Here is a 16,081-nt window from a genome sequence, read left to right as displayed (position 1 = left end):
TTGGCCACTCTGACTGGCATGAGGTGGTATCTGAGTGTGGTTTTGATTTGTATTTCCCCATTGAGGAGCGACGTTGAGCATCTTTCCTGATGAATATGGTTGCAAAAATTCTCAACAAGATACTAGCAAATCGAATTCAACAGCATATAAAAAGGATTATTCACCATGATCAAGTGGGATTCATTCCCAGGCTGCAGGTCTGGTTCAATATTCACAAATCGATCAATCTGATCCATCACATTAATAAAAGAAAAGAACCATATGATCCTGTCAATCAATGCAGAAAAAGCATTTGACGAAATTCAGCATCCTTTCTTAAGAAAAACCCTCGAGAAAGTCGGATAGAAGGAACATACTTAAACATCATAAAAGCCATTTATGAAGAGCCCACAGCTAACATCATCCTCAATGGGGAAAAACTGAGAGCTTTTTCCCTGAGATCAGGAACACGACAGGGATGTCCACTCTCACCGCTGTTGTTTAACATAGTGTTGGAAGTTGTAGCATCAGCAATCAGACAACAAAAGGAAATCAAATGCATCAAAATTGACAACGATGAAGTTAAGCTTTCACTTTTTGCAGATGACATGATATTATACATGGAAAATCTGATAGACTCCACCAAAAGTCTGTAAGAACTGATACATGAATTTAGCAAAGTTGCAGGATACAAAATCGATGTACAGAAATCAGTTGCATTCTTATACACTAACAATGAAGCAACAGAAAGACAAATAAAGAAACTGATCCCATTCACAATTGTACCAAAAATCATAAAATACCTAGGAATAAACCTAACCAAAGGTGTAAAAGATCTGTATGCTGAAAACTATAGAAAGCTTATGAAGGAAATTGAAGAAGGTATAAAGAAATGGAAAAACATTCCGTGCTCATGGATTGGAAGAAGAAATATTGTTAAAATGTCAATACTACCTAAACCTATCTACACATTCAATGCAATCCCAATCAAAATTGCACCGGCATTCTTCTCGAAGCTAGAACAACCCTAAAATTTGTATTGAACCACAAACGACCCCAAATAGCCAAAGTCAAGTTGAAGAAGAAAACCAAAGCAGGAAGGATCACAATGCCAGATTTTAGCCTCTACCACAAAGCTGTCATCATCAAGACAGCATGGTATTGGCACAAAAACAGACACATAGACCAATGGAATCAAATAGAGACTTCAGAATTGGACCCACAAACATATGGGCAACTAATCTTTGACAAAGCAGGAAAGAGCATCCAATGGAAAAAAAGTCTCTTCAGCAAGTGGTGCTGGGAGAACTGGACAGCAACATGCAGAAGGATGAAACTAGACCACTTTCTTACACCATTTACAGAAATTTGCATTTTAAACGTTCATGAGGCTTTTGCTTTTCCTGCCCAGCCAGGGAGCTGGGCGATGGGCCGGAGCCCTGCAGGCCTTCAGTGACCAGAGTAACTTGTGTCCGGTTGGGGTCTGCTGTGTTGTGGCTGCGACCACAAGCCCCCACCTTGGCCAACATTTGGGACTTAAGGCCACGAGTGCTATTTGTTACTTTTTATTTTGTACACACTGTACTAATCTCATGGTATTTAAAATAATTCCTTAACCAAGGACAGCATCACCTTTTATTACTAGAAACCAGTGTGCCCTTAAGAATAACCTGCATAGGGGCGCCTGGGTGGCGCAGTCGGTTAAGCGTCCGACTTCAACCAGATCACGATCTCACGGTCCGTGAGTTCGAGCCCCGCGTCGGGCTCTGGGCTGATGGCTCAGAGCCTGGAGCCTGTTTCCGATTCTGTGTCTCCCTCTCTCTCTGCCCCTCGCCCATTCATGCTCTGTCTCTCTCTGTCCCAAAAATAAATAAAACGTTGAAAAAAAAAATTTAAAAAAAAAAGAATAACCTGCATTGTTGCCACAAAGCCAGTGTGAGCACATCCAACCCGTCTGTCCCCCTGTTAGCATTCGGGCTTCGCTCCTCGTGAGCAGATGTGGGGAATAAACGTGCCTCCTTACAGGAAGGCGTGGAGCTCACGTGGAGCCGCTGAACGTGGTACAAGACGCCTTCTCAGCCGGGTCTCTTTTGTGGAACAGACATAGAACCTTCTAGTGTTGGATTTGGGGGGCACTTACTTTGTTTACCACTGCCCTTAACACTCCATTAATCAATCTACGTTGACCGTCCCACACGTTTATCGTAAATCAGCACAACATCAACAACACTAAAAAGTTCATTTATGCTGTGACATCAAGAGCACGGATTTTCCATTATATTTGAGCAACCCCAGCAGCCACGCCATGACTCAGGACTCCCAGGACGTCACCACGCGCCGCGATGGAGTGCCCCGGGTCACCGCCAGGGCCCTCGAAAGCTGAGCTCCAAGAGATAAAAGGGGGCACTTTCCATCCACCACTGGCGTTAATCTCATGTCTGCAGAGCGCTTAGGCCCAGCACAAATCCTGAGACGCTCCCAACCTGGCCTTGTTTCGTCTGCACCAGTGCACCGAGCGTCAGGCTGAGCTCAGGTCCTGTAAAGACCAGGGGTCAGGGCGGCTCATGGTTGTGGGGAGGCCTATGGTCTCTGGTGGCTGCCCGGTGACACGGGGTAGGATGTCCAGGAAGAGGAGCATACATGTTAATATGAACGCGGGAGCAGAGAGCAGACGGGTGGTTCACGGAACCCCAGGCAGTGGCCACAGAGGCAGATGGGGGTTCTGTCCAGGATCTTGACTCCAACCAGAGACACAGGACTTCAAGCGGCTGTGTGTGTGGCAGTGGGGTGGGTTGGGGTGGGAAGCAGAACCTGGGACAGTGCAGGCCACAGAAGCGAGGCTCTGAGCCACGGTGGTAGCATAGGTGCCACTGGGCAAAGTGCTGGGAGGAGGGACAGGGCTTGAGTGTTTTATGGGGGACAGAGGAGAAGCCATTGAAGGAGACAGACGTCAGAGGAGGTGAGATGAGGTGAGGGAGCCCTGCTGTAGCCCCCAAAATGCCAGTGACAGCAGGGACGTGGGTCTGAAGGGCAGCAGGCCATCCTCACTGGTGAGTCACAAACACCTCACGAATGGCTTCAAGTCGGAAGGCGCGTTGGCTCTGCCGGAGATCTTTGCCTTAGCAGGAGCAGGGGCCAGGTGAGGACAGTGGGGAGCATGGGCCATCAGCCTATGCACAAGTCTCATGCCTCTGAATAAAAATAGACACGTGGGGCGCCTGGGTGGCTCAGTCAGTTGTGCGTCCGACTTCAGCTCAGGTCATGATCTCGCGGTCCGTGAGTTTGAGCCCCACGTCAGGCTCTGTGCTGATGGCTCGGAGCCTGGAGCCTGTTCGGATTCTGTGTCTCCCTCTCTCTCTGCCCCTCCCCCATTCATGCTCTCTTTCTGTCTCAAAAATAAATAAACGTTACAAAAAATTTAAAAATACACATGAAACACAGAACAGCAACAGAGACATGGCTTCACTGACATAGAAAAGGGAGTGTGATGTGGCCACAGGGAGGCCTGGCGTGGCCAGCAGGGGCACTAGGCCCACAGGTCTCTGCACTGCTTCCCACGACTGTGTGTGGGTCTACCATGATCTCCAAGTAAAAGCCTAATTTAACAGAGATAAGAGACCTTTGGGAGCTTCTGATCTGGGGCCGGCCTCCATCTGTCCATCCCTGCTGTGGGAAGCCTCGGGAATTCCGCTTCCCCCAGTCCGCCACTTGCCCCTTCCCGGGCACCTGTCTGTTGGACCACAGCTATTTTGTGCCTCACGGTTGTCTGAAAGTAAAAGGGGACCTCAGATTTCTGTAATGAAACAAGGACCCTCCGGGATGATTAACCACTTCTAGAAGCCTTGGAGGGAGGTTCTGGATGCGATAGGTCCTTCAGTCCTGCCTGGGAATGCAGTCTCCCGAGAAGCTGCTGGGTGCCCACACTCGGGACCGCGCACAGGGTCAGGGGCCTCTGCTTAGCATCCCAGAAAGACAAACTGGCCGGGTTGAAACAGTGACAGCACAGGGACGAAGAAGTCTGGGGTCAAGACTGGGATGGTCTTTCAACCGAGTCTATGAAGAAAGTAGAGTTAACCATCAGTGGGGTGCAACCCAGAGAGAGAAAACGGGGATATGAGTGGGGGCTTGGGGGCTTGGGCTGAAAACAGGAGTCATGGCCCTGACTATAACCAGCTGCAGGGCTCCAGGGTGTCCAGGGAACACTGGGAAATGTGAGAGTCCCTGCAGCCTGAGGTGGCTAGACCCCTCAGATGGGTCCTGGACCCCCCTGCCACCTCCCTTCCCGGCAGGTGCAGGGACGTGCCGGCAGGGACAACTGCGTCAGGTCTGGTGGGTGTGCCTGCGGCCAGAACCCTCCCTGCCATGGTTCCAGACATCCTTCCGTCCACCCGTCTGCCCGAGGAGCGGCTCGACTTGTCCCACTGCTTGGGGATGTGGGACCCTAGGCCAGAACCCCCACCACACCCTTTGTCTCAGGACGAGGTCAGGCCTCTGAACAGGTCTCTGTTCTCTGGGGCGCCTCTGCCAGGGCCCGGGGGCAGCTGCTCCCCCCCACTGTGCGGACAGCCCGCTCCATCTGGGTCCAGCTGGCATGGGCCCCTGAGCCTTGGCGCCATCTGGAGCCCGCGGGCCTCGTTCCTCGCTGTGTGCTGAGGCAGAGGCTCAGTCTTCCCATCCACAAGGTGGGAGCGACGGTGCAGGGCCCCTGCAGTTTGCCCAAGGCCAGTCTCAGGGACGCCCAGCCCCCGTCTTCTGTCTTCATGCCACTCAGTGTCGGCTGCCCTGGGGGGGGACCTGCATGCTCCTGGGGTGAAGGGTGGGGTCCCCGCACCTGGCGCTTGGTGCTTCAGTCTCCCCGCTAACTGCTAACTGCAGCTGCTTGGAGACTATGCGCTCCATGGAGAGAAGACCGCTGGCAATCCGGGGGCAGAGCCCAGGGCCAGGCTCGGGGACCACCATACCCTGTCCTTGTCACTGTCCCCTGTCAGAGCGCAGGCCACCTGTTTTGTTTAAGACTCTGACCTTAATGACTCATCCCTCCAGGTCATTGCAGGGCTGCAGCCAGCTGCCAGCAGCCCCACCCCGGGCCCCACCTATGACCCCAGGAGGGAGAACAGGAGGTGGGGGGTGGGAGGAACTCTGAGCCCACAGCCCATCACAGGCACCTTGGCTCAGACCCTAGCGGCCTTCCCATGCCCTGGCAGTGGGGCTGCTGGGATGCAGGATGGAATCCGGGGAGGCCGCACCCTGTCTGTCACCTGGGACAGGTGGGCAGCAGCAGAGGTGCTGGTGCTGGAACACGGGGCTGGTGACCCCCGAGGCGGCAGACGCGGCCCACGGCCCCTGCCATCCTGGGCATTCCCTGAGGGACCGAGGCAGCTCCAGGTCTCGGGTGTGCCCCCAGACCCAGCCACACGGTGCAGGCTCCTGTCCTGTCTGCACACCCAGACCCCTACCCTGGCCCTCTTCCCACGGAACCTCTGAGCCCCGGGCCGTGCCTCCCTCCTCCCTCTCCGGGTGTCCCTCCTGAGGGGCCCTTGATGCCACATCCGTCCCCCCACGTGCTGTCTCATGTCCGGTCCGGACCCCTTCCTCAGATGCAGATGCCATACCTATGGGTGCAGGCCCCTTGGCGCCTGCCCCGAGCCTCCAGTGGGTGCCAACACCTGGGTGCAGCAGCCCTAGGTCCTGGCTCCTGTGGGCGAGGCCTGGCCTGCCTCTCAGCTGCTCCTGCCTCTCCCACCGCCCCCACGAAACTCAGGCTCAGCCCGTCAGACACGCCTGGCCCCACTCCTGTGTACCACGGGGTCACCTACCAAGCCCCTCCACGGAGGAGTCTGACCCCGGCTCGGTGGCCGGGTTGGAATCCAGAACTCCCTTTGGGAGCCTCAGTGGGTCCCGAGCCCCCGGCCATCATGGTCCAGAGTGTGTCAGTCACCTCTGCGCACCCTCCGACCTCTGGCACACACCACACGCCACCTGTGTCCTCCTGACGGTGGGGGGACACGGCTGCCTTTCCTGTCTGGGGTGGGAAGCACTGAGTCAGGCGGGCGGTGCCCTGAGCCGCCATCTGAATGCCGCACGCCCTCCGCCCGACACCCCCAGCTCCCCGGGGCGAGGCCGACTTGCTCCCAGACCCACGGGCGTCTCGTGGAAGGACTCGCCCTGACGGTGTCCATGCCTACGGTGGCATTTTAATCAACCTGAGGCTCCAGCTGTGTTTGTGTGTACCCGGCCCCAGCGCCCGCTCGGATTTGTTAGGTGTTGATCCAGGAGGAGGAGGACGAGGCTCCCGCCAGCTCACCCCAGGTCACAGCCTGTGCCCTCGGGAGGGGAGTGATGGCACCTGGGTCCCAGGCCACACCTGGACGAGGGGAAGCCCATGGCAGATGTGATGATGGCTGCGGCTCGTGGGTTTGTTTTTCCAATGAGCCAAAGAGAGCCTTCCAGTTCAGCTTGAGGAGACCGGGCAGGGGGCCACTGGGCACCTGGTGTTGGCTCCAGGACCTTCAGGGGGTGGAGTCCCAGCCAGGGCACCCGGTGCTCACTGGCGACCCCCTCTGGGCCTGGCAGAAGTGCAGTGAAGTGTGAGACTGGTGTGTAAGAGGAAGGGCAGCTGAGGGCCGCATCAGGGTGGGGTGCCCGCGTGCCTGATGGGGCTTCGCTGTCCTCAGCTGACGGGGTTACCAGAGCCGGTTTGAAGTCAGAAGGAAGGGCAGCCTGAGAGAAAGAGGGAGGAACAGTTGGGGGGTGCCCAGGACAGCACCATCGCAGGAGAAGCAGCGGGTTCGAGGGCAAGAAGGACAGGGATAGAAGGATCCAGCCGAGCCAAAGGAGGGCAGGGGTGCAGGGGGTTAGGAAGGCAGGAGGGGGGCTCCAGAAGGGGATGGGAGAAGGGCTGGGGGCTGGGGGCTGGGGAGAGGGGCCTCAGGAGGAAGACAGTAGCCTGAGTACACAGCAGCCATGGTGTCCAGCTTCCCCGGCTGCCCCAGTGGAGCAGACACCTGCCTGCCTGGGTTGCTGTGGTGACGAGACAAGGCAGGTAGTGAGGGAGGTGCTGTGCTCTGGATGCAGGAAGCAGCGCCGCGGGGGGGGGGGGGGGGGGGGTTGGGGGCCGGACGCCCCGCCCCCCCCCCCCCCCCCCCCCGCCGGCATCTGGCAGAAACTGGCGGGAGCCACTCTTTGGCCCTGTTCCCTGCACCGTTGCTGGAACGTGTATTAAGGTCATGCAGATGCACCTGTAAGGTTAAAGGGACAAGGGTTTGCCCACAAGGAGACTGCTCCGTGCCAGGCTTAGCTTTTCCTGCACCCCTGGATGGGGAAGGAGTGACGCCTGCACGGACCAGTCAGGTGCAGGAAGGACCATGAGCGCTGGGCCCACTGGTCCTCCACACTTGTGTTTCAAGTGTGTGTCGCCTACTCTGGGTGCCAAACGTTACAGATTCTGACCGATCCCGTTGCATTTCCACACATAAACCAGCACGTCCTGTTCGTGGTGACGTGCAGTGTCCATCACTCACCTGAGGCTGAGGAGGGAGAGACGGGGCCTCCCTGTCCCCAGGCTTCTCCCTGAGGAAGGGGCACAGAGGACCTGGCCCCAGGAGCCCTCCAGGGAAGACAACGTCGCAGTCGGGCATGTTGCACAGGAAACAGCACAACCTGCCCGGTGAGGCCGCTCACACCCGCCCCATCCAGTTTGCCCCCACCCTCCTGGATTGGCCACGGTCTCTGCCACAGGGCTCCTCCCTCCTCCCCTGACCTGCGAGCACTGTGGGGTGGAACCACATAAGGTTGCCTGTGTTGTTGGTCAGAAAGAGGTGAATACTTGCAAAATCGTCTGGCCCTTGCGTCCTGAGGGGAAACCTGTGCCCGACAGCGGGCTCTGTGTGCACAGCTCTGTCCCCAGGCACCCACTGGCCTGCGGTGGCTTCACCACCTGTCACACAGAGGAAAACACGGAGTGGGCTCTGGGACTCTACCCGTTTTTGAGAAAAGTGACTAATACTTGTCATCACCCAATCAGGGTTGATGTCCACAAACCCCTGGCAATGCATCCCAGGGCCAGGCCCCCGCCCCGGGCCATCCTCGGAGGCTCTCATGGCCACAGCCACTGAGCCAGTTCCCAGCTGGCCTCTGGCCCTGGAGACTGGGCAGAAATGCCTGCCTGGCCTCTGGTCCCTACGCCCCTGCCCTGGAAGGCTGGCTCCCCACAGGGTCCCCCAGAGAACACAGCTCTGGGTGCAGGTGAAGCCAGAGGCAGAACCACCAGATCCTGGCTGTTCCTGGTGAGCCTGGTGGGGCCACAGAGGGAGGGGCAGTGGTTAGAGGTGGAGACTGTGGCCAAGAGCCAGGGGCGGGAACTGCGGTGAGCGAGGGGGGCAGTGACCCCGCCATGGGGCGCACATGCCTCCTGGAAGCCGAAACTCCACCCTCGGCCTCCAGGGTGGCGGCAGGCTGGCACGGACAAGGTGACGCACAGAAACCGCCCACACGGCTGTCGCCTCTGCGCCCTCATCACCAGTCCACGCGCCCACCTGTGACCGCAGCCACTTAACACGCATGTGCCGGGCCTCTGTGGGCACTGGTCGAGCAGCGGGAGGTGAAGTAAGGGAGCTCACCTGGGGGCTGGGCCTCGGGTCAGAGCAGGTGTGAGCGCTTGGGATGCAGGCCATGAGGGCAGGACGGGGCGGGTGTGAGCACCCGGGGGATGTGGGGCCGCAGGGCAAGACGGCGGGTCACCATTCAGGGTGGGTGGGTGAGGGGTGCCCTCAGAGGAGGATGCGTTTGGGGAAAAACTCAAAGCCGGCAATGGACCAACTCTGTGGGTGTTTGGGGCAGAGAGTCCAGCCCAGCCCAGTACTGATTTGGGATTGGTCCTGGCCCTCACGGACAGTGGCCAGGGCTGGGGAAGTAGCTTGCGCACCACGACCCACCTCCGAGCGCTGTCACTTTCCATCCCCATGCCTGCCAGAGCAGCTGGCACACATTTCTGGGATGAATGAATCACGGGTCTGCAGAGGGAAGACGTTCCACCAGCAGCTGCCTCTGAATGCTGTGTCCCGGTTCCAAAGGGACCCGTCTTAGAGCATGTGCTCGCTTTACGTGAGCCCCAGGACCAGCATTCCGCACGCTTGGCAGAGGCACGGGGTGGGGGGTTGCTAGGACCCCGCCTGGAGAGTAAACCAAGAAAACAGGTGCTGTCACAGGTGTGGCCACACACGTGTCCTGAGAACAGTGGCAGGCCTAGAGGGCAGACTGTGGACTTGGTCGGTCGTGAGTCCAATGGTCCGGAGTTGGGGTGGACCTCGGCTGGCTCCGGGCAGCCGTTCTCTCCGACAGGGTGGGAGAAAGGAGGTGGGTGAGCCCAGGAACGGCTATGTGTCCCAGGGTGCAAGACCCCGCTCTTGCCAGGGCCTGGCCCAGCAGGGTGTGGGGAACACTAGGACGGATGCGGGCAAGCATCCTGGGTACAGACGGCCCCTAGCCGAGGTCACACCCCCGTGGCTGCTGCCCTCCTGAGAGCACAGCCAGCTGCTGGTGGCACTGAGTGCCCACCGTGGGCCCAGAGGCTGAGGCCTAGGCCACAAGAGCCTGCTGTGGCACCAAAGTGGGGGCATGGGGAGGGAGAAGCGTCCCTGGAGCCCCTCGCCCCTCCACGTGGCCCTGTCCTCCTCCTGCATAAGTGCCACGTCCCTCCTGGTGGCTGAGCATCGGGTCTGACACCTTCTTTCTCAGCCCTCCTGTTTGGTTGCCGGTTACTTGCTAGGCACAGCCTCCCTGCATGCTGGACTTCAGGGTGTCCCGCCCAGGCCTGCCCAGCGCTGCGAGGAAGCCGCACCAGGGCCCCGGACAGAGCTAATCCGGCCATGCCGCTGGGGACCCCGGCTAGGGCGATGCCGGTGAGGGCGGCCGCAGAGGAGGCTGGATGGGCTCAGCTCAGAGGAGTCCGGCCCACCATGCCAGGGGCTTGCACCCTGGTCTGCCTGAACGTCCCCCCACCCTGTCTCTCGGCCAACGCATTAAGCGTCAGCGGGGGAGGCTGGGGAGCAGGAAGGAGGGGATTGGAATTGTCCAGCAGAGACCAGGTCAGTCTGGTCACGTGACAGGAGGGAAGGGGGCGGGTGTGGAGCGGGTGCCGGCAGCTGCCAGTGCAGTGACGGTGCCCCAGTAGCGTTACCCTGCGGCCCCTGGGGCCCCGGCTGGTGGGAAAGCGAGTCTGTGACATTACGTTCCAAGGGAGGTTGTGGGGGTACACCCTGCAAATGCCCTGAAGGCTTCTGCCAAAGCTGGTTCCTATCACAAGGCCCCAAACCAGCCCTGCTCCAGCCTGAAGACCCTGCTCCCCAGGGCTGGGGGGCTCCTTGGGCCCCTCCCCTCTTCCTGCCCACAGCCTGGTCCTCAGACATGGCCTCCTGTCACCTGGGAGCTCATTAGCACCAGGCTGGTTGCACCCCCAGCCAGAACCAAACCCACATTTTAACGAGCTCCCCAAGGGCCCCCCCTCCCCGTTATATTTTCCATGTTCTTAGCCCCTGGGGGCGTCTGAGATCTCACCTGCTCAGGACCTGTTCACACACGTGAACATCCGTGCACACACACAGCTCTCCAAGGAGCGGGGGACCAACTGGACAGACAGACTTGGGCAGGCGAGGTGCCCCCCCACCAAGGCCTGGAGGTGCAGACCCTGCCCCGCCCACGGGCTGGGGGCCGACTTAGCCGGGTGTGGGGCCCCCGCAGGGAGGGCGCTGACGGGCGGCAGGGAGGGAGCCGGGGCCACAGGACGCTTGCGAGGGGGCTGGGCAGTTCCTGGCTGCGGGCACTTCTAGCAAGCTGCGCGCTGCTGGGGAGCCGGCACCAAGGCCCTGGGGGGCAGGCCGGCTGGTGGCCCCAAAATGGAGCCTTGCCGCCTTCCTTTGTGCGCCCAGGACGGGCGTTCCGGGAGGCAGGCCGCCGCCTCCTGACGCACGTTGGTGGCGACAGCATGACCTTAAGCCGTATCTCCCTGCTGTCGCAGGACATCTCCGGGCTGTGGCTCCTCCTGAAGACCAGCACAGGTGCGTCTGGGCCGTGAGCTGGCGCTAGCTGGGGAAGGTAGGGGGAGAGGCCAGGCCTTCTGCAGAGCCAGGGGCTGGGGGTGGGGGCGTAAGTGGGGTCCAGGCTGGGGCGGAGCCAGTGCAGCTGGGAAGGGAGCTCCGGGGGGGGGGGGGGGGGGGGGTGTCAGGTGCTGCTGTGGGTTTGGAGCCTCAGCCACTGCTCTCCTGCCCTTCTCTCCCTGCCGGGTGTCCCTCTGGAGTCTTGAGCGCTCTGCCGGCTCACCCTGGAAGCTGGAGAGATGGTCCTGAGCCTCCTTTGTTCACGCTTTCCTGTGGACACGCCTGTGCACGCGCGGGAGCCCCAGGGCTTGGGGGTGGGGGGGACAGGGCCGCTCCCCTGGAGGCTCTCCCGTGGTGGCCCCAGCCTGTGATGGTGTGCGGCCGCCCTGGCTCTGCGTGGCCCTTTTTCGTCGCACCTGCTCCCGTCAGGGTTACAGGGTTGGCACTTCTGAGACCTGCTGAGGTCCTGAGATCCCCGAGAACAAAGACCCTGGGGAAGGGCCCTGGGTGGCATGGCCACGTCTTCCTGTTGCTGTCCTGAGGACAGAAGAGTGCTCATCCTGAATTTGTCATGAGCACATTTTCAGGCAGGTTCTTCTGACAAAGAGGGACAAAGAATTCATCAGCTGTTTATGGAAATTTAATGAATCAGTCAAATCTTGGCTTGTCAGCGGCAACCGGTAAACATGTGAAGTTTCCAGCTTTATGACGAACACCCTGGGTGTGTGGTGAACGGCTGAGGTCAAGAACGTCCCTGACCCCCAGGACTCGGGGCTCCAACCGCCCAGGCGGCCGTGCGGGAAGGGTTATGGCTCACGCGTACACGCGGCAGCAGGTGCTGAGCGTGTGGGGAGTCGCCTTTGACTGGGGGCCTCGGCGAGGAGGCCGCAGTCGTGGGGGGGACGCCGTGTGGGACGCAGCTTGGCCGTGAGCACTCTCAGGGCGCCTGACATGCGTTCTGTCCCCGGAGCCGCCCCAGCGTGGCCTCGCCGGCCACCCCAGATGTCCCCTCATTTTCCTAACTAGGGTCTAGTTCTGATTCTTGGAACTTTCTCTCAGAATCCTCGGGGCTGCTCAGACGTGCTGCATTTGTGAGCACGCGGGTGGGGCAGGAGCGCCCCGGGCACCTGGCCTGTTGTGACTGAAGGCTGCCCCGTCCCTCCTATCTTGGTTTCTACGGACCATTTGCTGTTTCCCCAAAACGAAGGTGCTTGTTGCCCGAGGGAGCAGCTGTTGGTGCGTGGCGGTCCATCCTTGTCCCATGGCGGCTGTGGGCACAGTTCCCGAGGCCACACTCCTCCAGCCCCAGGTCACTGCATGCTGGCTTGGATGGGCGCCTGCTGTTTACCATCTCCCCTCACGTCTGCTCGGGGGAGGCTGGTACTGTCCTGAGTCAACAGGAGACCACGGGGGAGGCCACGGCGTGTCCGGTGTCCCAAGGTGACACAGCTGTCACAGACCAGGCGCCTCCTGGCCTGCCCTCATGACAGCGGTTTCGTGACCCCTCCCTGCCAAAGCCTGACCCGCCCCCACCCCTCCGTCCCTCCGTCCCTCCGTCTCCACCCCTGCCTCCCAGATGCTGTCCTGTGTGTGTGTCCAGTGGGGAGGTGGGGAGGGGCTCCCAGTAGGCCAGCACCTGGAGCACCTGTGCCCTGCTCTGCTGGCCCGGCTGGAGAGAGGCAGCACCCATCCCAAAGGCCATCCTGGCGGAGCCCCAGGGACACGAGATATGCGCCCTCCCATCCACGCCGCCCCAGCCCGCCTGCTCCTGTTTGTTGAGGACGTGTCTTCCTTGAAGCATAAAGCAACTTCCTATTTGCTTTTAGATTTATGGAATTCTTGGTACTTAGAAGGTGGGTGTGGGATTGGGGAGGGCCAGGCCAGGAGCCGCAGGAGGCTCAGCCCAAAGCCAGAGGGAGGGTGGCTGGTGGGCTGTCACACACACCGCTCTGGGACTGACCCTAAGTCAAGGCTTCTGAAGAGTGGGAGACGGTGGTCTGACTCCGTGGATGCGCACGGCTGGCTGTTGGACACATGTGAGGTGGCGCCTCTTCCTCCGCCTCCCCCCCCCCCGCCCCCGTCCTCCCCAGCCCTGGACGCTCGCTCAGATCCTCAGGCATCAGCCCATTCGGCCCCTGAGGCCGGTCCACACAACACCCCTCTCCCAGGACACTGTTCCAGGAGCTCGCTGGGCTCAGGGTTCCTGGGGCCCCGGGCGCTGGGTCTGCCTCGATGGAATAATCCCAGCCAGAGATAGCTACTGCCCTGTCCTGGGGCCCTCTCCTGGGGCCCCGTCCAGGCCACATGAGCAGATTCCTCTGAGGACTTAGTGTAGTCTTGGGACAGCATGCAATGCTCACCTGCAGGAACATTGCTAATAACAACAGGTCCACAACATCTCATGTCAAGGCACCAGTGAGGGTCCACGGCGTCCCGTGCTGAGGCAACAGTGAGGGTCCTCCCCTTCGATGCAGGAGCTCGTAGGGCGGCTGTCAGCGAGCTCCGGGAGGGGTTGGCTCTCCGTCCGTGGCACCTGTCCCCAGTCAGCCCTGCTTTGGGCTAGCTTGGCTGATGCCTGGCAGGTCTCGTAAGCTTCCCTCAGCCCATCAGCCTGTCCTTGCCCCGAAGACTGACCATGTGGTGTGTTACACTGAGACACCCACGTGGCCACGAGGCCTCCTCGCTGGGCCTGCCACGGCTGCCCCACCTCTGGCCTGAGGGCGTGTCTGGTGATGCTTCCAGCTCGGCAAGGCCCTTGCCATCCCTGCTCTGCGGTCCCCTGGGCCTGGCCACGCGCTGCGGGGGCGGGGACCAGCTCCCGACAGGCTCCCAGGTGCACCGAGTCCTGATTTTGTCCGGGGCTTCACTGTGACACTTGTGTGGAGTCCAGTGGCTTCACAAGCAAACAACACTCTCAGTTCTATGGTTTTCTCCCTCTTCCTCGACATTTGCACCTTAAAATCTGGTGCCAATTACGTCCCCATTGGGTTTCTGATCTGCCCACAGAGCGTGACCAGGAGGCCCTGTAACACTCCTTTCAAGCCTCCCTTGGCCTGAGGCTTGTTTGCGGGGGCCGAGCAGGGGGGGTAACGCTCAGCCTCCCAAGCCCCTTGGCGGGCTTTGCCCTGGCCATGCGGCAGCAGCATGGGACCAGCGGTGAGCCCACTCTCCTGCCCCTGCCTACGGGTGAGGACAGCCTCCCACCTGGTTCCCAGCTCTGTGGGACATGAACTCCGTGAACATTCCGGGTCCCATCGCTGGTTTCCAAACCCTCACAAGTGCACGCTTTGCCGCAGAGCCAGGGGGCAGTGCAGCCCTCCCTGGAATTAAACACAAGTGTGACCCTTGGATTCACAGGGATTTCAAATTCAGGAAAGTTGAAAGGGAGTTCCTTTCTGATGGTTATCTGTGGTGGGTGGGCGCTGCGTGTGCGCAGGGGTGTGGAGGCCTCGGGCTGCAGGGGCTTCTGGGACAAGTGGCTTGAAAGTGTATCGGCAGCCAGGCCAGCATTCCAGGCAGGATGGGCACCAGATGGTGGCCTCGAGGGGACACCGTGCTGAGGGTGTGAAGGAGGCCCTCGTTTGTGGCAAAAGGACCCCTTCTCAGCTCCAGGTCCCTGGGTCAGAGCTGGCCCCCGGCTGTCAGGAGCCCCCGCCCCGAGCCCACGCCCTGGACCCCAGCTCCACGGCCTCTGGGGAGTGCCTCCCACTCTGCTGCTCTGTGGGGCCAGGACAGAGGGGGCTGTGGCCAGGGCGCGGCAGTGCCGGCTCCCAGACGTCCACCTGCCCAGGCTCTGTGTCTGGGCCCATGTCCCCCATCACCTTTGTGGACCTTACAACAAAACCAGAGACGGAGGGCACAGGCAGGAGTGGCCCAGCTGTGTTTGTGATGACCGTGGGCACAAGAGTTCAGTAAATGGGGCATATTGGTAGATGGGGTCCAGCCACACCACACACTCAAGGCAGCCCAGGAACCGTCGGAAGCTGCCTGGTGTGGCCTCCCTCCCTGCCTGTCCTGTCCTGGCGGCTGGTGAGGTGCCCACCGGCGTGGTGGTGGACCTCCAGCAGGCAGGCAAGGTGTGCTGTCCCGGGAGAGGCCTCTCTAGGGCCGGCACCTACCTCAACCTCCTGTGTCCCTCACACTCAGTCCTAGAAGGATGGAGTGAGCTCATTAGCGCTTCCAGCCCCATTGCCATTTCGCCAACGAGGACGCCCCCGTTTCCTGTTTTTCCTGCCTGCTGTAGGGGTCTGGGGCTGCGGGTTGGGATCGTGCCTGGGAAGCGTGAACAGAGCTGCTGAGCAGGGCAGGGCAGAGCCCCGCGTGACCTGGGTGGCCACACTGGCCCTGAATGTAACCTCCGTTCTGTCCCCACACGTCACAGCTGTTCTCTGCCTTAATCCAGATGCACTCCAGGCTCTAGCACCTTCTACGTCAAGCGCCAGAACCAGACCTGCAGAGGCTGACTCTGTGGCGGGGGGTGGGGCTTTCTCCTCTGACCTCTTGCGGCCTCCCCAGCGTGGAGCTGGCGCCCACCCAGAATGCAGGGAGGACCCACGTGCACCAAGCATGTGAAGACATTTCTTACCCACACAGGGACTTTCCGGGCCAGCAGGGCAGACCCAAGGAATGTTCTGGAATGGTCCAGAGAGGCCCGAGGCGGTGTGAATGCAGGGAGGGCATGTGGCCCTGGGTCTTGCTGTGTTCTGGGGGCCTGGACTCCCCGCAGGTGCCGCGGGAGGGCTTTCACGGGCTGGCCCAGGCAGGGGCGCAGGTGGGCCTGACAGCCGTCACCCGAACACAGACTCTGGGGCTCGGCGAGGACTTGGGGAAGGAGCAGAGGCCGGTGTGTGGACCAGATGCAGGGCTGCGCCGCGTGGGGCGCTGGGGTCCTTGTCTTCCCGGATGTGGGGTCGGAGCCATGTTAGGCGTTTCCTCCTCTAACGGGGCTGCGGTTGTCAGATCTAGTACTGAAACAGGGTCTGCAGGGAACGTTCAGGGGTGACTCGGGC

General features: G+C 60.3%; 1 protein-coding gene across 13 annotated transcripts in view; it reads left to right on the top strand.

The window, feature by feature from the left end:
- The window catches only part of MCF2L (MCF.2 cell line derived transforming sequence like), a 133,103-nt gene that overhangs the window by 55,370 nt on the left and 61,652 nt on the right, over nt 1-16,081 (top strand). The window contains exon 1 of one of the 13 annotated variants that reach the window (XM_040487034.1): nt 10,796-11,033. The exons of the other annotated variants lie outside the window; for them this stretch is intronic. Within the exon in view, the coding sequence (XP_040342968.1) occupies nt 10,961-11,033 (73 nt within the window). The 5' untranslated portion in view covers nt 10,796-10,960. Of the gene's footprint in view, nt 1-10,795; nt 11,034-16,081 lie in introns of those variants that run through there. 13 annotated transcript variants of the gene reach the window in all.

This window comes from Herpailurus yagouaroundi, unplaced genomic scaffold (assembly GCF_014898765.1).
Source record: "Herpailurus yagouaroundi ecotype Mexico unplaced genomic scaffold, PumYag 164, whole genome shotgun sequence".
Lineage (NCBI taxonomy): Eukaryota > Metazoa > Chordata > Mammalia > Carnivora > Felidae > Herpailurus > Herpailurus yagouaroundi.
Note: the sequence above shows the minus strand (reverse complement) of the source record. Positions and strands in the feature narration are given on the sequence as shown.